This window comes from Pan troglodytes, chromosome 3, assembly GCF_028858775.2.
Source record: "Pan troglodytes isolate AG18354 chromosome 3, NHGRI_mPanTro3-v2.0_pri, whole genome shotgun sequence".
Lineage (NCBI taxonomy): Eukaryota > Metazoa > Chordata > Mammalia > Primates > Hominidae > Pan > Pan troglodytes.
The window spans coordinates 185,938,289-185,960,807 of record NC_072401.2 but is presented as its reverse complement, the minus strand read 5'-3'; the positions used below and the strand labels follow the sequence as shown (position 1 = coordinate 185,960,807).

The following is a 22,519-nucleotide window of genomic DNA, read 5'->3' as shown; positions in this document are numbered from 1 at the left end:
GACTCCTTAAAAATTGCAACCAGGGGCTTCCTAAAAGAGATTAAACTGAAATTTACCTTTGGGGCAGACTGTTCCTGCTTGACTGGGTCCTCACCATTAACTAGATGGCAATTGAACTTGCTTGTGCAAGGACCCTGTCTCCACCAGTTTTTCTATGGTGCTGATGGAAGGTGGCACAAAGGGGGAAGGAATGATTCCCGGCCCCACATGGATTGAGGGTGAGTTCTGCTGCAACCTGCCGTGCAGCCTGCACTTAACCTGCCGGTTCTTCTTGCTGTGAGGCTGTATTCTTTGTGCAGGTGTTTCTAAGGAGCTGGAAAGCTCACGACAGCATTGTGCAGGAAGGACACAGAGACAGAATCGCCGCACCAAGCTGGAGGAGAGAATGGCGCCAGAACGAGCTCTGGCCCAGCGCTCTGTGGAGTGGACCTATGAGGCCCACTATAGGAGCATGGTCCCACCAATTCAGATGGCTGCAGGGGCCGGGAAGGCGATACACAGGACTAAAAGAGACCGTGGGCATCTGGCAAATAGGAAAACACGGGCTCCATTTAGAGGAAGGAGCTGTGTCTTAAGCCATTTTGTGTTACTATAAAGGAATACCTGAGGCTGGGCAATTTATATATATATATATATATACACATATATATATATATACATATATATATACACATATATATATACATATATATATATACACATATATATATATACATATATATATATATACACACATATATATATATAATGGTTTATTTGGCTCACGATTCTGATGGTTGGAAAGTTCATGATCAGGCATCTGCTTCTAGTGAGGGCCTTGCTCTGCTTCCACTCAGGGTGGAAGGTGGAGGGGAGCCGTGTGAGCAGAGACGGCAGAGATGGCATGGCAAGAGGAAGCAAGCGTGTGGGGAGGCGCCAGGGTCATTTTAACAACCAGCTCTCTTGGGAACTAATGGAGCAAGAACGCATTCATTACCATGAGGATGGCACCAAGCCATTCATGAGGGATCCCCATGACCCCCATGGGACCCCCACGGGACCCCCATGACCCAAACACCTCCCACCAGGCCCCACCTTCAACACCGGGGATCACATTTCAACCTGAGATGTGGAGGGACACACATTCCAACTATAGCGAGCTGCTACAGAGCTTGAGCTGGTGACTGACATGCAAATCCAGAGGCTAAATGTTGTTTTCAAGAGAAGACAGAAATTTTTATTTTTTTATTGAGGCAGAGTCTCGCTCTGTCACCCAGGCTGGAGTGCAGCGGCGCGATCTTGGCTCACTGCAAGCTCTGCCTCCCGGGTTCACGCCATTCTCCTGCCTCAGCCTCCCGAGTAGCTGGGACTACAGGCGCCCGCCACCACGCTCAGCTAATTTTTTGTATTTTTAGTAGAGACGGGGTTTCACCGTGTTAGCCAGGATGGTCTCGATCTCCTGACCTTGTGATCCGCCCACCGCAGCCTCCCAAAGTGCTGGGATTACAGGCGTGAGCCACTGGGCCTTGCCAAATTCTGATATTTTTAAGTGTAAACTATCTCAATGGGAATATTGATAACAATTTATATATATTTTTTAAACTGCATGACCCAAATGAAACAGGTCTGTGTGCCTGATTTGCAGCCTCTGGACTATTATGTGCAAGTGGAATCATGTGGCTTGGGGTCAGGAAGCAATGCTGCAGGCCTCTGGGTAAGGGATGGGGACTTGCCCGAATGGAGTGGGAATTCCCACTGCCAGTCCTTCTGGAAAGTGGCCTGTCCTAGGACAGGAACTGAGGAACAGGGAGGCAGAGTTTGCCTCCCATGGGTGGAAGAGCTCCTTCTCACACCGAGTCTCTGGAGGGCTGCCCTGCATGGTCGGGGGCAGGTGTGCTCACAGCACCCTGGTGGGGCAGGCCCTGCTCCAGGGAGGCAAGCTCGGGGGGCCTGACTGAGCAGCAGCATTAGCAGCCCCAAGTCCCCCTGTTTTGAGCGTCCCTTCTGCTGACACTTCAAACAATGCCTGGTTAAAGGTTATAGCCCAGCTTAAGCTGGGTGCGGAGAGGAATGAGGTGGAGCAGAGGAGAAGGTGGGGAGCGCGTGCTCCCTCTGCAAGGCCTAAGTCAGGGGACCCAGTGGCACCAGAACAGTGGTCATCTTGGGAGTGCCAACAGCTGGGAAGGCAGTCCTGGTCGCTCAGGAGCGGGGAAGAAGAGCAGACGCTCAGGTACGTGGGAACCTATTCCAGAACACGTGTGACACAGCCCAGGGGAACCCCCAGAAATAACAGAAAGGTGCTTTGAGGGGTTTAACTTCCCATGTGGGCAGACGGGAAATGCATGCAATTGGTTGTAATTAGAGTATTGATGGAAACTTGCCCCCTTTTTTTTGTAGACACAGGTGGTTGAAGCCGGGCCCTTCTTTTGAAGAAATGACAATAGATGTTTGCCTGGAGTTTTACCGTCTACAAAGTGATCCACTAACACCGTCTCATGGAATCTTCACATCAACGGTGGGGAGAAGGTGTTGTAGGCATTACGATCTCTGTTATAGATGTGGAATCTGGGGCTCACTGTTTGGGCAACTTGTCCGAGGTCATGCAGCTAGTAAGACTCAGATACAAACGCAGGTCTCAGAATTCTAAACCCAGGGTTTTCCTCTCTGCCTGGCACTCGGAGACAAGGTGAGGGGATGAACTACTCTAGTCCACTGGTATGGGTTGAATTTTATCCCCCTAAAAGATAGGTTGAAGTACCTATGGATGTGACCTTTTTGGAAATTGAGTCTTTACAGATGTAACCAAATTAAGATGAGGTCATTAAGGTGGGCCTTCATCCAAAAGACTATTGTCCTTGTAAGAAAAGGGAAATTTGGCTAGGCATGATGGCTCATGCCTGTAGTCCTAACATTTTGGGAGGCCAAGACAGGAAGTTTGCTTGAGGTCAGGAGTTTGAGACCAGCTTAGGCAACATAGTGAGACTGCATCTTTACAATTAAAAAAAATTTTTTTTAATTACCAGGGTATGGTGGCTGGCTTATGCCTGTGGTCCCAGCTACTCAGGAGGCTGAAGCAGGAGGATTGCTGGAGTCCAGGGGTTTGAGGCTGCAGTGAGCTATGATTGTGCCATTGTACTTCAGCCTGGGCCACAGAGTGAGAACCCCACTCTAAAAAGAAGAAGATGAAGAAGAAGGAGAAGAAGAAGAAGAAGGAGAAGGAGAAGGAGAAGGAGGGGAAGGGGAAGGGGAAAGGGAAGGAAATGGAGAAAGGAAGAAGAAAAAGGAAGAAGAAGAGGAAGAGGAAAAGGAGGAAGAGAAAGAAGAAGAAGAAGAAGGAGGAGGAGGAGGAGGAGGAAATTTGGACACAGGTGCTCACAGGGAGAAGAAGGCCATGTGGAGACAGACACAGAGGGAAGAAGATGTGAGACAGATGAGGGCAATGCTGCTAACAGCCAAGGACCTCCTGGGGCTACTACACACTGGAGGAGGCGAGAAAGGGTCCTCCCTTCAGGGCTTTGGAGGGAGCACCGTCCAGCTCACACCTTGATTTTAGACTTCCAGCCTCCAGAGTCGAGAGGGAATGCACCAGTGTTGTTTAAGCCACCCTGTTGTGGTATCTGTTATGGCGGCACAGGCAGAAATAGGGACACAAGTGCAGGTTCAGGGCAAGGTGTGCGAGCACACTCAGTCCCTGGCCTCGGAGTCTCTCTGGATGGCTTCTTGCCTAGGGTGACTGACAGAGGGATGGATGATATGAAAAGGCAGCTGTTCTCCTCCCGACCTAACCCCAATTCTTACTCCATGGGTTCATGACAGCCCATTCTGCTGGAGACTGTGTCTTTTTTTTTTTTTTTTTTTTGAGACGGAGTCTCGCTCAGTCGCCCAGGCTGGAGTGCAGTGGCGCGATCTCGGCTCACTGCAAGCTCCGCCTCCCGGGTTCACGCCATTCTCCTGCCTCAGCCTCCCGAGTAGCTGGGACTACAGGCACCCGCTACCACGCCCGGCTAATTTTTTGTATTTTTAGTAGAGACGGGGTTTCACCGTGTTAGCCAGGATGGTCTCGATCTCCTGACCTTGTGATCCGCCCGCCTCGGCCTCCCAAAGTGCTGGGATTACAGGCGTGAGCCACCGCGCCCGGCCGGAGACTGTGTCTTAAAACTTTCTCCCCTAGTTTCTCTCAAGTACCCCTCGTGAGCTGTGATTTCACTGGGCTTTAAACTCTTAGGCCATTTTCTTTGTGCCTTTCTGTCAAAGCTTTATATCAACTCAATTAAACCATGTCTATAGTAGTTTTCCATTTTCCTTTTTTTCTTTTTTAATGATTGTAATTTTTTCAAATGGATTATGTATTTTTATATCTTTTTTCTTTTGAATTTACTTCTTTTTTAAGAGCCATTTTTTGTTTGGAGCAAAATTGAGCAGAAAGTCCGGGGAGTTCCTCGCTGCTCCCACACACACAGCCTCCCCGCTGTCGATATCTGGCACCGGAGGGGTCTGACCCTTACAAGCGAGGAGCCTATGTTGATGCACCATTATCACCGAAAGCTCATAGTTTACACGAGGGCCCACTCTTGCTGTGGAACCACGTTCCTTTTCCCCACGTGTTTTTGCATCCCTTTTCTTTTTTCTACCTTCCCAAACCCTGTGATGTTCGGAAGAGCTATGATCCCTATTCTATAGAGAGGACACTCAAGGAAGCAGCTGATAAGTAGAACCAGGACTCAAACCCAGATCTCATAACTCTAAATCCAGCAGTGGTAGCTTTTCTCTTTAATACAATTATGACACTCCCTTTTGAACTTGTGATATATACCTGCCGCTAACACACACACACACACACACACACACACACCTTGAGAGGCTGTTGCCAATTGTTCTTTAGACATCACACACAGCCCCGGCACACAGCAGGGGCTTAATAGATATTCCTGACATCGAAGTTGAAAGTCTTGTCTCAACATTCTGCTCTCACACACTCGCCTACAAACTCATCAAATAATAGAGCATCGATTCTCATTCTCTCCCTCTCCCTTCCTTTTAAATCTCCTGGGGCTTAGAATCCATAATTTGTGGAATTCCCGCATTCCCACAGGTGTCCTGGGAGGTGGGCAGGGCCAACACTTCAGCAGCTTCTGCAACGCAGCAGACTCCTGGGCCTGATGTGCTGGCTGCCCATTTGCTATGGGCCTTCGCTCCCCAGAAGCGCCTCTCTGGGTATGGGGCAAACACCCCTCATTGCTGCAATGCAGCCTCTGCTGGAGTGAAACAGGATGCTTGATTTCTATTGCATCAGTAGCAAAACTGCCCAGAGGTCTAAGAGAGGAAGTCAGAGCAAAGCCCATCAAAGCCCACCCAGAACAGCAGGGAAATTCCAAGTCATGGGTTACTAGTTCTCCCCATGCGTGTGGTGGCCCTGCTTTGTGGTGAGCCGCCAGGACTGTCCTGCTGTGCCTCTGAAGCATCTGCTCACAGAAGGGTGACCCATTGAGGCATGCAGTGGGTTGATACAAATGTCAACTCCAGCCCCTGTCATCAGCTAAAGGTCAGCAAATGAGTTCTCTGGCATTTGGGGTCTGCAGGGGCAAGTGAGTACTGTGAACACCTGCAGTGTGGAGACCACGTCCATCTAATTGGCGTCTATGGGGCCCAGTGCCAGGCTGGGCCCAAGTGTCGATTCAGGAAGGGTGTCTCAGGATGCAGAAGCCCCCTGATGCGTGCAGAGGTGGATAGGCCTTCAGCCTGCTCTCCTCCTCTGTCCTGCAGACCGGGTGAGTTATGGTAGCCTCTGCTTTCCCTTCCTGTCCTGAGCACAGCAATCGGGACAACCACACATCCTCTGAGAGATGATAAAAATAATGAGACCAACAAGACTGCACCCAAATCGATGTTTTGTCTTTGCACAGACCCCATAGTGTGTCTTGTGCTGCAGAGGGAAGCACCTGGGATCTTGCGGCCTCTTCTCTGCCCCCTCCCCACTTTGGGGAGGGGTTTTGTCGGGGGCAGCCTCCATCCTTTGGAATCCTGTCTGCGCTCTGATTCTCCCTGATGGTCTTTATAGCTTTGCATTATTTTGCTTTCAGAGAACAGAGAAATGTGAATAAGAACAGAAACATGGCACCGGTGTCCTCAGCTTCTTCCCCACCTTCACAGAACTGCTGCTGCAAACTAGTAGTTTTGAGAAATGATGAAAAACCTGTGGTTTTCCCCAACTTCCAAGAATCAGAGGCAGATTCTAGGAGGGTGAAGATGGTGTGGGCTCAAAAATAGTCATGCAGCACATCTGCTGAGGAGATATGCTGCCCATTAAAAGGGCAAAACAGGAGTTGGTGTGTGGGCAGTTCCCACATCACACATAAAGGCTTCACCAGTGAGGCTCAGCCCAGGAACTGCCTGCCCTTGAGGCTGGGGGCTCACAAAGAAAGATTTCCCCCAGCTTCTGATGTCCATGAAGAGCAGAGAGCATGCTGGTGGTGATTCATAACCCCCTGAAATGTATCCTCAGTTTGCCAGAGAAAAATTTCTAGGACCCACCTAATAAGTTCATTCGTTGGTTCCCAGACTCGGCAGGTTTTACCAGATCCCTCACGACTGGTCCCAGCTTCTCTCCCAGCACATTACTTGAAGGTACACAAATAGTCCACTGTACTTTGTTTCCTCTGTTTCTTCCCATTCTCTCTTCTGCTTGACCAGCTTGTACTTGAAGATCTGGGTTTTGGGAGATTCCCGGGATTGCTGCCAGGCACTGCCTGCCCCCATCTGAGTAAGGGGTGTAAACCCCAAGAGTATCTAAGACAAGTCTCAGTTAATCTAGGATTGTATATTGCCAAGGTTAAGAACATGCCCAGGACACAGCCTTGGGAGGTCGTGACCACATGTGCCCAAGGTAGTGGGCCTACAACTTGGTTTTATACATTTTAGGGAGACATAAGACATCAATCAATACATGTAACATGTACATTGTTTTGGTCTGGAAACTTGGGACAACCGGAAGGGGGAGCTTCCAGGTCACAGTCAGATTCAAAGACTTCCTGACTGGCAGTTGATTGAGTTATTATCTAAAGACCTGGAATCAAGAGAAAGGAATGTCTGGGTGATGGTAAGGGGTTGTAGAGATCAAGGTTTTGTCATGCCGATGAAGCCTCCAGGTAACAGGCTTCAGAGAGAATAGGTCGTAAATGTTTCTACTCAGACTTAAAGAGGCTGTTCTATCAGTCATTCCTAAAGGAAGGAGGGTATCAAGAGGCTGTTCTATCAGTAATTCCTAAAGGAAGGAGGGTATCAAGACGCACATCTGGCTTCCCCTTCCCCTCATGACCTGAGCTAGTTTTATAGGTTAACTTTGGAATGCCTTGGCTGAGGGGCCATGCATTCAGATGGTTGGGGGCCTTGGAATTTTCTTTTTGGTTTACAGGGACTTGCACTCACAGTGGCCTGGCTGTCTGTCTGTCTGTCTAACCTGGCATTATGCACACACTTTGAGTTATCTTATTCCTGCTCTGTGTTCTCATTGCATGAGATCCTTGGGTGCAGGAACCACGTCTCCTCCTTGTTCTCCAGAGTACAAATTTTTCTTTCAATAACTATGCACTGAGCTCCAATTTTGTTCCAATGGCTGTGCTAAGCTCTGTAGACGAAGTGGAAAAAAATAAAGAAGTAAAGACATCATTGCTGCCTGTGTTAGTTTTCTAGGGTACCAAAGCACCACAGATAGGGCAGCTGAAATCACAGTAATTGATAGTTTCACAGTTCTGAAGGCTGGAGGTCCCAGATGGAGGGATTGGCAGGGTTGGTTCCTTCTGACAGCTGCGCCTTCCTCCCAGCTGGTGGTTTGCTGGTGATCTCTAGGGTTCTTGGCTTGTAGAAGCCTCACCTTAGTCTCTGTCTTCATCCTCACATGGCCTTCTCCCTGAGTGTCTTTCTTCACATTTACCCCTTTTAGAAGGACACCAGGTTTTTGGATTAGAGGCCACTCTAATGACCTAATTGTGGCTTGATTTGCTCTGTAATGACTCTATGTCCAAAGAAGTTCACACTCTGGGGGACAAGACTTTAAGATATGAGTTTTTAGGGGACACATTGTCCTGAGGCTTGTGGTGTAGCCGGATGGGGGCCGTGTTGCACCAGGACGCACAGGTGCACACTGCATGTGCTCATCTGGGCAGCGCAACTTGCCTGTGCCTGGTAAGAAGGCAAGGCTTCCTGTGAACTGTGAGGGACTTCTGACACCAGAGGGACAAGTCAGAATTACCCAAGTGGTGGGAAGGAAGGGGTGGGGAAGGATGTTTGGAGCTGAAGAAAAGGCATGGGGGAAAGTCCTGAGGCAAGAGAGAGTGTGGTTCCTTTCAGAAACCTCAAGAACATAACTATGGACACAGCACAGAGCAAGAATGGGGACTGGCAGGGCTGAAGCTGCAAGGAAAGGAAGGCCCTGGTTTCAAAGGGAGCGCCTTTGTGTCATAATGAGGAAAACTGGACTTTGTCCCGCGGGCAGGGGAGAACTACTGAAGGGTTTTAAGCAGTGGAAGAACATGATTCGTGGCAGCCTTCCAGAAGCTCATGGGCTCCTGGGAAAAACAGGCCTGGGAAGAAATCAGTAATGCTGGGCAGTGAGGCCGACTAGAAGCATTCCCTGGGCCCAGTGAGCACAGATGCCAGGGCAATGCCTGTCCCTGGGAGGGCTCGGCCAACGCTGTGAAGTTTAGTTCAGGCCCTTCTGCCTACAGCAGAGAGGCCCAGCATGCTGCTCCTGGGGATCTTTGCTGGAGGAAGCTGGGAGGCCAGTGCACACCTGGGCTGCATGCATTTTTGATGTCTTTTAGCTTAAACATGGAGTTCATGTTCTCACTGCTTGTTGCCGCTGTTGCTGCTGTTGTTATTGTTGAGGGAATATGGGGCTGGACTGAGCAACACCACATGCTGGAATGACCCTAAAAGCCCGCCACCAGTCTCTCTGGAACATCCCTAATATCCCTAGTGTGGGACTCGGGGAAGGGCATTTGCTCCCCAACACCAGGTTAGAAAGTTATCACATGAATAGAAATGGTGGCAGGGGGTTATAAGGAAGGGAAAGGGTGACACTGGCAAAGATCGACAGGAAGCTGGGGTGGGTTTCGTGCCTGAGGGGCCTATGCACATCCCTATGGCCCCCAGGAAGGTCACAGCCCCTGAATGAGGAGCAGGACAGTGTAACCAGAGAGGCAGAGGTGTGCCCAGGATGTAACAATTCACTGCATTACCCTGAGAGTGAGTGCCTCCTTGTGGCTAGGGACGACACACTTCCTTTCCAGCACCCAGGGTGGCTGCAGGGCAGCTGAGGAAGGGACTGGGGCAGGCTGCGGGCCCACGTGCCGCCGTGGCCACCATTCACAGCCATTTCCTCTCCTATTGTTTCCTGGAAGCATCATATCAGCCCTGAGGTCGGTGGGGCAGGGATTGTTGACTATGCTGCAGGTGAGAAAACATAGCCGGGCGCTGCCGCTGCCCAAGGGGACCAGTGGTGACAGAGCTGGCCTGACTGGGCTGACCTCTCCTTGACCTCTACCTCTCTTCCCAGGGCTCAGGGCTAAGAAGATGCAGTGCCTCCTCTTTTTCCAATCCCTGGAAACAGGATTGGTTAACCTGGCAAGTTACTGTCAGTTGTACCTTAAAAAACCAAAATGGGGAGAATAGATAGGCGCAGGTGTGGCTGCACCAAAGGAATGCTTAGAAACCACGGGCCTCCTGTGCACACAGCAGTGTGGGTGGATCTGAACATTTCAGTGCTGAGTGAAAAGGGTAAGAAACAGCAAGAGACGCGTGGCACAACACTCCTTAGGAAAATTAAAAATACACACATAAAGTCACTGTATTTTTAAAGAATTGGCACAAATAAAAATACATAAACACATTCCAATGGTTACCCATGAGGAGGTGAGGAGAGTAAAAGTCCATAAAAAACAAACCATGGGAAGGGCCTTGCCCAGCCCTATAGTGACTGTGTGCCATCGAGGTAGGGCTACACGTCCGTCCTCCACCTCTGCGGCCAGAGGTACCAAAACTCCAAACAAATGAACAGACAAAAACCAAGACAACACCCTGAAAACACAGCAGCAGATCATGTGGATCGTGTGCCTTAGGCATTGTTGACAGTAAGTGGCAAGGCAAAGCAGGCACCCCTGATGCTTTACTTTTGTTTATTCACTTCACAGAGTGAAGCTCCTGATGCTGCCTTAATGAAGATTTATAACATCCATCCATCCATCCATCCATCCATCCATCCATCCATCCATCTATCCATCCATCCGTCCGTCCATCCATCCATCCATCCATCTATCCATCCATCCATCCATCCATCCATCCATCTAACAAAAACACATATCAAGTATTCCTAAATGTAAGACACTCCCCTTAGTGCTGGAAGGGAAGAAGAGATAAAGACATCATCTCCTTTCTAGAGAAGTTTTTAATCCACGTAAGGGTGAGGCATTAGGGACTTTGTACAGTTGGATTTTAGAGCTTGCCTATACATACAGCTTGCAAAAATAGCGCTAAAAATGCCATTTTGATCTATTTCTTTTAGTCACAATGAGGGAGGAGTAAGAGAGAAATAGTAGAGTTGACCTAAGATCAGCATGGGTTTGAACTGCATGGGTCCACGTACACGAGGGTTTTCTCTGCCTCTGCACCCCTGAGACAGCGAGACCAACCCCCTCTTCCTCCTCTTCAGCTTCCTCAACATGAAGACCACGAAGATGAAGACCTTTACGATGATCCATTTCTACTTAATGAATATAAATACATTTTCTCTTCCTTATGCTTTTCTTAATACTGTTTTCTTATCTCTAGCTTACTTTATTAGGAGGATATGGCATATAATAGTCACACACTGCATAAGGACGTTTCAGTGAGTGACACACCACACATACGACAGTGGTCCCATATGATTTTTTTTTTTTTTTTTTTTGAGACAGAGTCTTGCTCTGTCACCCAGGCTGGAGTGCAGTAACACGATCTCGGCTCACTGCAACCTCTGCCTCCTGGGTTCAAGTGATTCTCCCACCTCAGCCTTCTGAGTAGCTGGGATTATAGGCATATGACACCATGCCTGGCTAATTTTGTATTTTTTTTTTTTTTTTTTGAGACAGAGTCTTGCTCTGTCACCCAGGCTGGAGTGCAGTAACACGATCTCGGCTCACTGCAACCTCTGCCTCCTGGGTTCAAGTGATTCTCCCACCTCAGCCTTCTGAGTAGCTGGGATTATAGGCATATGACACCATGCCTGGCTAATTTTGTATTTTTTTTTTTTTTTTTTGAGACGGAGTCTCGCTCTGTCACCCAGGCTGGAGTGCAGCAGCGTGATCTCGGCTCACTGCAAGCTCCGCCTCCCGGGTTCACACCATCCTCCTGCCTCAGCCTCCTGAGTAGCTGGGACTACAGGCGCCCGCCACCACGCCCAGCTAATTTTTTGTATTTTTAGTAGAGATGGGGTTTCACCGTGTTAGCCAGGATGGTCTCGATCTCCTGACCTTGTGATCCGCCCGCCTCGGCCTCCTTAATTTTTGTATTTTTAGTAGAGACGGAGTTTCACCATGTTGCCCAGGCTGGTCTCAAATTCCTGACTTCAAGTGATCCAACTGCCTCGGCCTCCCAAAGTGCTGGGATTACAGGCATGAGGCACCGTGCCCGGCCTCATAAGATTTTAATGGAGCTTAAAAATTCTTATAGCCTAGTGATGTTGGAGCTCTTGTAATGTCATAGTGCAACACGTTATTCACATGTTTGCGGTGATGTTGGTGTAAACAAAGCCTCTGAGCTGCCAGTCATCTAAAAGTATAGCACATACAATTGTGTACAGTATATGATACTTGATAATGACAGTGGACAATGATGTACCGGTTTATGTACATAATATTATTTTAGAGTGTACTCCTTGTACTTATATTTTTAGACGTTTGCTGTAAACCAGCCTCAGGCAGGCCCATCAGGAGGTATCTAGAAGAAGGCATTGCTATCATAGGAGATGACAACTCCAAGGGTATTACTGCCCTGAAGACCTTCCAGTTGGACAAAATATGGAGATGGAAGACAGTGATGTTGATGATCCTGACCCTGACCCTGTGTTGTGTCTGAGTTGTTTTTTTTTTTGAGACGGAGTTACACTCTTGTTGCCCAGGCTTTAGTGCAATGGTGTAATCTCGGCTCATCGCAACCTCTGCCTACAGGGTTCAAGTGATTCTCCTGTCTCAGCCTCCCGAGTAGCTGGGATTGCAGGCATGTGCAACCACACCCGGCTAATTTTGTATTTTTAGGAGAGACAGGATTTCTCCATGTTGGTCAGGCTGGTCTCAAACTCTTGACCTCAGTTGATCCACCTGCCTTGGCCTTCCAAAGTGCTGGGTTTACAGGTGTAAGCCACCGCACCTGGCCGTGTCTGAGATTTTACAAAAAAGTTTAAGAAGTAAAAAAATTTAAAAAAATATAAAAATAGAAAAAAGCTTATAGAATAAGAATATAAAGAAAAAACATTGTCTAGCTGTGCAACATGTTTGTGCTTTAAGCTGTGTTATTACCAGAGTCAAAAAGATTTTTTTAAATTTAAAATATTATAAAGTAAAAAAGTCACAATAAGGTAAGGTTAATGTACTATTGAAGAAAGAATGTTTAAAGTAAATTTAGTGCAGCCCAAGTGTACAGGGTTTTTATGAAGTCTGCAGTAGTGCACAGTAACGTCCTAGGCCTTCACATTCACAAACCACTCACTGACTGACTCACCAGAGCCACTTCCAGTCCTGCAAGCTCCACTCATGGTAAGCGTCATGCACTTTCCCCAAAGCAACTGAGAAATGTTCACTTCTAAATAATAATAGCTACCCCAAGCCCCTTTTTCTTTAGTACTTTCTGTATTGCCAGTTAGAGCTCAGAGCATTTTCAGTGTTTTACATCATGTGACCTTCTGTATGAACGTATGAAGGTGTGTCCATATTATCTCCATTTTTACAGGTGGAAAAAGATGAAGCGTAGGTGAAATAATTTACCCAAGGTCACATGGTAATGAAGAAGGGATTAGAACCAGGTATTTCAATTCAAAATATTCTTTTTTTAATCTATTAGATTAGGGGTCGGCAACCTTTTTCTGTGAAGAGCCAGAGAGTAGGTAAATATTTGAGGCTTCATGGACCACACAGTCTCTGTCTTAACTACTCAACTCTGTCTTGTACTGTAAAAGCAACCATAGGCAATAGGTAACCAAATAGGTGCGACTGTGTTCCAATAAAACTAGATTTACAAAAACAGCTGGTAAGCCAGATTTTAGCTGGAGGGCTGTAGTTTGCCAATCTTTGCCCTAGTCAATGGAAATAGCTTTATTTCTTTTTTCATGGTTCTATATTTGCCCCCTTCTAAAGGAAATAAGCTCACATGAGGTAGTATACAATTTGATATTATATAGTCACCTGTAAAAACAAAAACAAAAACAAAAACATCAGCTGGGCATGGTGGCTCACGCCTGTAATCCCAGCACTTTGGGAGCTGAGGTGGGCGGATCACAAGGGCAGGAGTTCTAAACCAGCCTGGCCAATATGGTGAAACTCTGTCTCTACTAAAAAAATACAAAAGTTAGCTGGTGTGGTGGCACATGCCTGTAGTCCCAGCTACTCAGGAGGCTGAGGCAGGAGAATTGCTTGAACCTGGGAGGCGGAGGTTACAGTGAGCCAAAATCATGCCACTGCACTCCAGCCTGGGCAACAGAGTGAGACTCCATCTCAAAAAAACAAACAAACAAAAAAACATCATTGCAATCAAGAAAACAAACATATCCATCACCCCCAAAATTTCCCAGTGCTCCTTTGCAACAACCTCCCTTGCCACTATTCACTCACCATCCCTGAGCAACTACTCATCTGCTTTCTGTGCTATTGATGGTTTTCATTTTTATAGAATTTTATATAATGGAAACATGCAGTATGTACTCTTTTTGTGTCTGCCTTTTTCACTCAACATAATTATTTTGAGATTTATCCATGTTGTGTGTAGGGGACTTTGATGAATTCCAATTTACTGCTTTTCTGTTCTCTTATGGTCTATACTTTTTGTGTTGTAGTTAAGAGATCTTTGCAAACCTAAACTCACTAAGATTTTCTTCTGTCTTCTAGAATTTTAGTTGTAAAATTATAGAAAATTTGTATTTTTAGTTTTCTTATCTAGTCTATGATCCAATTCAAGTTAATTTTTATGTATGGGATGAGTAAAAATGAAGATTCACTTTTTTTTTCTTTTTTGCATGTGGCTAATTTGTCCACTACCATTCACTGAAAAGATTTTCCTCTCCCCAGTCAGTTGCCTTTGCACCTTTCTTAAAGATCGGCTGACCACATGAGAGACTATTTATGGACTTTCTACTTTATTCCATGAATCTATTTTTCTATTTTTATGCCAATACCACATGTTCTTCATTATGGTAGATTTTAAACAAATCTTGATATTAAGTAATGCAGTCCACCAACTTTGTACTTTTTCAAAGTATCTATTATATTTGAAGTACTTTGTATTTCCATGTAAATTTTAGAATCAGCTTGTCAATTTTTATGAAAAAGCCTGCTGCAATTTTAAGTGGGATTGTATTAATGTATAGATCTGTATGGGGAAACATGTAATCAAGTCTTCGATCTAAAAAAATGATACAGCCCTTCATTTATTTACATGTTTTTAAATTTCCTTCAGAGATGTTCTGTAGTTTTCAGGTACAGGCCTTGCATGTCCTTTGTCAGATTTTTCCCCTAAGTATTTCATATTTTTGGATGCTGTTTAATGGTATTTTAAAAACTCAATTACAGATAGTTGATTGCTAGTACATAAAAATACAATTTGTTTTGAATATTGTTTTCTTATCGTGCAACTTTGCTAAATTTACTTATTCAGTATAGTGGTTTTTTTGTAGCTTCCTTAAGATTTTCAACAGAGATAATTGTGTCATCTATGAGTAAAGACAATTTTATTTCTTCTATTCTAATCTGTATGCCTTTTATTTCCTTTTCTTGCCTTATTGCACCGGTTAGGACCTCTAGTACAATGTTGCATAAACATGGTGAGTGCGGTCATGCTTTCCTTTTCCTAAACTTAGATGAAAGACATTCAGTTGTTCATCATTAAGTAAATGTGAGCTGTAGGTGATTCAAAAATGTCCACTTCAAATTGACATCCATAAAGTTGAGAAATTTCTCTTTTATTCCTAATTTGCTGAGGGTTTTTTTTTAAACCAGGAATAGATGTTAGATTTTGTCAAGTGCTTTTGCTCCACTTATTGAATAATCATATATATTTTCTTTTTAAGTCTGCTTATGTGATGAATTACACTGATTGACTTTTGAATGTTAAACCAACCTTTCAAGTTTGTTAAACCAACTTATCCCAAGTTGTTAAACCAACTTAGGACGAACCACACTTGGTTACAATGTATTATCATTTTCATAAATTGTTGTATTAGGTTAGCTAAAATTTATTAAGGATTTTAACAAATCCTTATGGGAGATATTTGTAGTGCTCTTATAATGTCTTTTTCTGGTTTTAGCATCAGAGAAATGCTGGCCTCAGAAATTAAGCTGGAAAGTATTTAATTCTCTGTAAATTTTTGGAAGAGCTTGGACAAAATTGGTATTCTTATTTTCCTAAATATTTGATAGAATTCACCACTAAAGCCATGAAACCTTATGGATCTGGATCTTTCTTTATGAAAATTTTTAAATTGCAAATTCACTTCCTTTGGTATATAAGAGGCTATTAATGTTATCTATTACTTATTGAATGACCTCTGGTAGTTTGTGTCTTTCAAGAAATTTTAAAATTTTATCAAATTGTTGAACATATTGACACAAAGTTGTTCATAATATTTCTGAATTGCCCTTTTAATGTTGGTAGACTCTGTAGTGATCTAATTATCATTCCTATTATCAGTAATTTGTATTTCTTTTCTTTTGTTCCTGATCAGGCTTGCTAGTGATTTATCAATTTCATTCATCTCTTTAAAGAAGCAGATACTGGATTCATTGATTTTCTCTATTGTTTTTCTTTTTCTATTTCATTGATTTCTACTCTAACCTTTATTGTGTCCTTTCTTCTGCTTTGGGTTTCATTTGCTTTTCTTTGTTTAGTTTTTTAAGGTAGATAGTGAAGTTCTTGATTTGAGATCCTTCTACTATTCTGTAATAGGCATTAAGTGCTATACATTTCCCTTTAAGTACTGCTTTTGCAGCATCCAGCACATTTTAACATGTTATCTTTTCATTTTCATTCAGTTTGAAATACTGTTTAAAATATTCTTAATTTTCCTTCTGATTTCTTCCTTGAACCTAGGTTATTTGGAAGTATGTTATTTAGTTTCTATTAATTTGGAGATATTCTAGATATATTTCCAATACCGACCTCTAATTCAATTACATTGCATTCAGTTCAATGAACATAACTTGTATGACATTAATTATTTTAAATTTATTGAGATTTATTTTATGTTCCAGAATATGATCTATCTTGGTATCAGTTCAGTGTTTACTTGGAAAGGATATGTATTCTGTCGTTGCTGGGTGAAGTGTTCAAAAAATGTCAATTAGTTTCAATTGGTTGATACTGTCATTTAAATCTTCTATATCTTTACTGATTTTCTTTCCAGTTCTTCTATCAATTGTTGATAGAGAGTTGTAGACATCTCTGACAATACTCGTGGATTTCTCTTTGCTGTTTTCTTCATTTTGTTTCATGTATTTTGAAGTTCTGATGTTAGATGCATAAATGTCTATGATTGTTATTACCTCTTGATTAGTTGACCTCTTAATCATTATAAAATGATCCTCTTTATGTCTAGTAATAATCTTTGTTCTGAAATTTGCCTTGTGTAGTAATAGTCATTCCAGTTTTGATTAGTATTATCACGTTATATAATTTCCCATGTATTTTCTTTTCACCTACTTGTTTCCTTATATTTAAAGCATGCTTCTTATAGGCAGCATAGTTGGGTCTTGCTTTTTTATTCAATCTGACAATCTCTGACCTTTAATTGTGGTATTTAGGTCTTGACATTTAATTTTATTATTTATATTATTGGTTTTAAATTACCACATGTTCAACTGTTTTCTATATATTTCATCTGTTCTTTGTTACTTTTTTCTTTTTTGTCCTTTTAGTATTTCTCTAAGGTTTATAATTTACATATTTAACCAATCACAGTCTAACTTAAAATAATAACTACTTCATAAATAATATAAAAATCTTACATCGGTACACCTCCATTTCCTCCTTCCCTGATTTTGTACTAATGTTGACATACATTTTACTTCTATATATGGCTTAGACCCCACAATACATTGCTACTAGTTATAATAATAAACAATCAATTATCTCTTAAAGAGTCTTTAAAAATAAGAAACAATGTTATATTTAATTACACATTTACTCTTTCTGGTTTATTTTATGTCTTTGAACAGATCCAGATTTTCTTCTCTTTTTATTTCTTCCGAAAAAACATCCTGTAACTTTCCTTATAGTACAGCTCTGCTGGTGATGATACTTTTAGCTTTTCTGTATCTGAAAATATTTTTATTTCACCTACAAATGTTTTATAATTTGTAGTATATTTTAGCTAAATATAAAATTTTAGGTTGACACATTTCTATTTTTAGTGCTTTTAAGATGTTGCCCCACTATCTTCTGCTTGCACTTTTTCTGACAAGGTGTTTGATTTATTCTTATATTTATTCCTCTGTATGTAAGGTGTCTTTTATTTCCCAGGATGCACTTAAGGTTTCCTGTTCATCATTGCTTTTAACAATTTTGAATATGATGTGACTTGTAGTTTTCTTCACATTTCTTGTGCTTGGGGTTTACTGAGCTTCTTGGATCTGTAGTTTCACAGTTTTCATCAAGTTTGAAAATTTTTGGCCATTAATTTTTCAAATATATTTTCTGTCCTTTTTGATCCTTTATAGACTCTGATTACACATGTACGAAACTACTCAAAGATGTCCCACAACTCACTGATGCTCTGTTCATTTTTATTGTCAGCCATTTTTCTCTCTGCGTTTATTTGCAGTTTCTATTGCTTTTCTTTAAGTTTACTAATCTTTTCTTCTTTGATGTCTAAACTGTGATTAATCCTATCCAATATATTTTTTATTTCAGAAATTGTAAATTCCAAAAAGCTTAATTTACATTTTAAAAAATATTTTCCCCTTCCTTAATATGTTCAATATTTCTTCTATCTTCTTAAATATATGGAATACAGTTATAACTATAATTTCTGTATAGTTCTCTTCATTGACTTTTCTCTTTATGAGTTATATTTTCTTGTTTCTTTGGCTATCTGGTGATTTTTTGTTGGGTGCCAGACATTATGAATTTTTCTTTTTAGGTCCTGGATAGATTAATATTCTTATAGATATTCTTGCATTTTGTTCTGGGATGCAATTAAGTTGCTTAGAAACAGTTTTATTGTATTTAAAGTGATAGAAAAGACTGATGCACTCTTTAGCTTATACAGTATAGGCATACAGGCTATCAGAATCAAAAGAGCTTGAGGTAAGTTAAGCCTGGGGTCTACTTTAAAGGGAAAAGCTAATTTAATACTCTTCCAGAGTCAATCACTGCTGATTAATTTTTCTTTAATTATTCAACTTTTAGATGTGTGGATCCTAAAAACAAAAAATCAGCTCTGCGTGTCTTTTTTTTTTTTTTTTTTTTTTTTTTTTGAGATGGTCTTACTCCTCTCATCCAGGCCAGAGCGCAGTGGCACAATCACAGCTCACTGCACTCTCAACCTCCCAGGCTCAATGGATCCTCCCACCTCAGCCTCCCAAGTAGCTCAGACTACAACTGCGCTCCACCACGCCCGGCTAATTTTTAAATTTTTTTGTAGAGATGAGGTCTTATCGTGTTGCCCAGGCTGGTCTTGAACTCCTGGGTTCAAGCAATCTTGGCCTCCCAAAGTGCTGGGATTACAGGTGTGAACCCCTTGCACCTAGCCTGAATGTCTGTTTTCTACTTACACTAGAAGAGGTGTGTGAGATTTGCAAATTTATTGCCAGCATAACAGTGATGTCAGTTTGTGAAGACCATTCTGGAGTAATTGAGACACTGCCTGGTTTTCCTAGCATTTTTCTTATTTTCTTTCCTTCTCTATGTGACTCTACCAGTCTGACCCCTGATTTATCCTCTGAAACCCTCAATGAGGTCAGGAACATAGTCTGAGGAATAGCAGAACCTAAAAGATTTCTTGACATGCAAAATCTGTAATAGAGTTGAGATTTGAATAAGACTGTAATTAGTGTATTGTGGGATGTCTTCACATGTCCGTAAAACACATGAATTTACATAAAAGATTTATCCCACAATTTGGGGAACCCACTAATTGAGTTTACTGAAAAAATTATGCATCAGACCCTTGAACAACATAAGTTTGAAGTGCACAGGTATATGCAATTTTTTTTTTTTTTTTTTTTTTTTTTTGAGACAGAGTCTCACTGTTGCCAGGCTGGAGTGCAGTGGTGTGGTCTCAGCTCACTGCGGACTCCGCCTCCTGGGTTTGGGTGGTTCTCCTACCTCGGCCTCCCAAGTGGCTGGGATTGCAGGCGCATGCCACCATGCCGGGCTAATTTTTGTGTTTTTGGTAGAGACGGGGTTTCACCATGTTGGCCAGGATGGTCTCGATCTCTTGACCTCGTGATCCACCCACCTCGGCCTCCCAGGGTGCTGGGATTGCAGGAGTGAGCCACTGTGCCCGGCCATAATTTTTTTTTTCAATAAATATATTGGAAATTTGTTTGGAGCTTTGTGACAACTTGGAGAATTCACAGGCTGGGCATGGTGGCTCATGCCTGTGGTCCCAGCACTTTGGGAGGCTGAGGTGGGCAGATCACCTGAGGTTGGGAGTTCGGGACGAGGCTGACCAACATGGAGAAACCCCGTCTCTAGTAGAATTAGAAAATTGCCCTGGAATGGGGGCACATGCCTGTGGTCCCAGCTGCTTGGGAGGCCGAGGCAGGAGAATTGCTTGGGCCCGGGAGGCAGAGGTTGCGGTGAGCACGACCACAAAATACACAAATCTATTAAAAGTTAAATTTTATGAAAACATACAGACTGTACATGTAAGCAAATTTAAAATGCAGTATTAAATCATAACTCTATAGCCGCCACTGTCTGGCCACAGCCCCGCGCTCCTCGCTGTCACTTGTCATCGCGTGCAGGGTGGTTCCGGTTCTGGTATTTGGCGCCGGAATTAAGCAACCACCATGTTGAGCAAAAAGGCAAAGACCAAGACCATCAAGAAGCGCCCTCAGTGTGCAACGTCCAAGGTGTTTGCCACGTTTGACCAGTCACAGATTCGGGAGTTCAAAGAGGCCTTCAACATGATTGATCAGAACAGAGATGGTTTCATCAACAAGGAAGATTTGCATGGTATGCTTGCTTCTCTAGGGAAGAATCCCACTGATGCATGCCTTGATGCCGTGATGAATGAGGCACCAGGGCCCATTAATTTCACCATGTTGCTCGCCATGTTTGGTGAGAAGTTAAATGGCACAGATCCTGAAGATGTCATCAGAAATGCTTTTGCTTGCTTTGATGAAGAAGCAACAGGCACCATTCAGGAAGATTACCTGAGAGAGCTGCTGACAACCGTGGGGGATCAGTTTACGGATGAGGAAGTGGATGAGCTGTACACAGAAGCACCTATTGACAAAAAGGGGAATTTCAATTACATCGAATTCACAAGCATCCTGAAACATGGAGTAAAAGACAAAGATGACTGAAAAGAACTTTGGCTAAAACCTTCCAATTACATTGTCTTACTCTGTTTTATTTCTCACACACTTCCCCCACCCTCATAGAACCTGTTGCATGCAACTTAGTTTCACAGCTTTGCCTCTTTTTTTTTATGTATTTATTCCAGAACTTTCTGCCACTTAGCACTTGTATAATCAGACTGGAAATGAGGATGAGGGCATAAATTGTATTGAAAAAGAGATTGCCAATAAAAATCAACAAATGTGAAAGCCCCCCCAAAAAAACATAACTCTATAAACTAGTATGTACTGTACTGCTGTAATTGTGTAATTGCCTCCTGCTTTAGTGAGTCAGGTGTTGCCAGTATGTGCTTGAAACTCTGTGATGCTCATCATCAGAGCAGTTCCTCTCTTCAGTAAACTGTGTATCACAATAAAAAGTGATCTCTTGAAAAAAAAAAAAGAAACACTTCGTTTTGAGGCCTGATTTAAGCTTTTTTAGGGAGGACAGAACAGCTTTTAATCCAGGGCTAATCCTTCCCCAATATGAAAGCTAAACCTTCTAATTAGCCTATGAATTATAAGGTTTTCCAACATTGGCTGGTGGGAATACAAACTGTTCTGGCCCCTGGCTCCCTTTGTTCCTTTTAGGCAGTTGCTTTTCAGCCCTGGATGGTTTCCTCATAGGCATGCTGTGATCAGTACTCTACTGAAGTCTCCAGGGTGACCCTCTGCAGATCTTTGGTGCTCTTTGTGTAGCTCTCTCCTGTCTAGTACTCTGTCCTGCCAACTCCGTCTTGGTCTCCTCCAATTCCCAAGCTGTCTGCTTAACTTATGGAAACTGCTGATTCCCCTCCCTGTGTTATGCCTTGGATACTCTCTCCTGGCACTAAATTGGGTGAATCATATGACTCAACTCTCTCAGGGAACACTAGGCTGTGATGCTTGATATTAAATATCTGAAAACCATTGTCATATACATTTTGTCTAGTTTTTCTTTTTTTTTTTTAGCGGTTTCAGGCAGAAGGGTAAATCTGGGTCCTGTTGCTTCATTCTGTTCGTAAGTGGATGTCTTGGTAAATTGATTTATTTAGTCAAGTCATTTCCCAGTTACATCCCTAGGTTCTATGTCTATGTGCTGTAGTCCCTGAATCCTTGCATATCTGCAAATACCTTTATTTCACTGTCACAGAGAATGATAACTTGGCTACATATAAGATTCTTAGATTGTAGTCCTTTTCTTTCAGTAGTCTATAATGTTTCCTAGTATTCCCTCTGATTCTTAGAGTTGCAGAAAAGAAGTCAAATGTCAGCTAATTTTTCCCTTTGTACGCAACTTGTTCAAAAGGTCAAGAAGTTTTCTTTAAAAAAATTTGTCCTTGTAATTAAGAATTTTTAAAAACTGGGTATGATCTAGGATATGATCACTCCAGCACAGCACGGAACATATTAAACGTTTTCTTTTTTTTTTTTTTTTTTTTTTTTTGAGAGGGAGTCTCTCTCTGTCACCCAGGCTGGAGTGCAGTGGCGTGATCTCAGCTCACTGCAAGCTCTGCCTCCCGGGTTCAAGTGATTCTCCTGCCTCAGTCTCCAGAGTAGCTGAGACTACAGGCCCCTGCCACCACACCTGACTAATTTTTTGTATTTTTAGTAGAGAAGGGGTTTCACCGTGTTAGCCAGGATGGTCTTGATCTCCTGACCTCGTGATCCGCCCACCTGAGCCTCCCAAAGTGCTGGGATTACAGGCATGAGCCACCGCACCCGGCCACGTATTAAACTCTTTCAAACAAGCTTTTCTT

At 43.2% G+C, this 22,519-nt stretch overlaps 1 protein-coding gene across 10 annotated transcripts; it reads left to right on the top strand.

Moving 5' to 3' along the window:
• Positions 1 to 5,282: 5,282 nt before the first annotated feature.
• On the top strand, positions 5,283 to 21,187 carry LOC471369 (myosin regulatory light chain 12B). 10 transcript variants are annotated; one of them, XM_063810028.1, is made up of 6 exons: positions 5,378 to 5,521; positions 10,167 to 10,435; positions 10,538 to 12,764; positions 12,958 to 13,030; positions 15,012 to 15,040; positions 20,127 to 21,170. In XM_063810028.1, the coding sequence occupies exon 6, from the start codon at positions 20,229 to 20,231 to the stop codon at positions 20,745 to 20,747; it is 519 nt and encodes a 172-aa protein (XP_063666098.1). In that variant the 5' UTR covers positions 5,378 to 5,521; positions 10,167 to 10,435; positions 10,538 to 12,764; positions 12,958 to 13,030; positions 15,012 to 15,040; positions 20,127 to 20,228; the 3' UTR covers positions 20,748 to 21,170. The 10 variants fall into 10 exon arrangements, 7 of the variants coding, with proteins under 7 accessions (XP_063666097.1, XP_063666096.1, XP_063666098.1 ...); XM_063810029.1 differs by lacking the exon at positions 15,012 to 15,040 and having other exon boundaries at positions 5,478 to 5,747; positions 10,167 to 10,351; positions 20,147 to 21,187; XM_063810027.1 differs by lacking the exon at positions 15,012 to 15,040 and having other exon boundaries at positions 5,283 to 5,747; positions 10,167 to 12,764.
• Positions 21,188 to 22,519: the final 1,332 nt, after the last annotated feature.

Bases quoted from the DNA above. Each gene is read 5' to 3' on its own strand.
- LOC471369 (XM_063810026.1), top strand. From the start codon at position 20,229: ATGTTGAGCAAAAAGGCAAAGACCAAGACCATCAAGAAGCGCCCTCAG.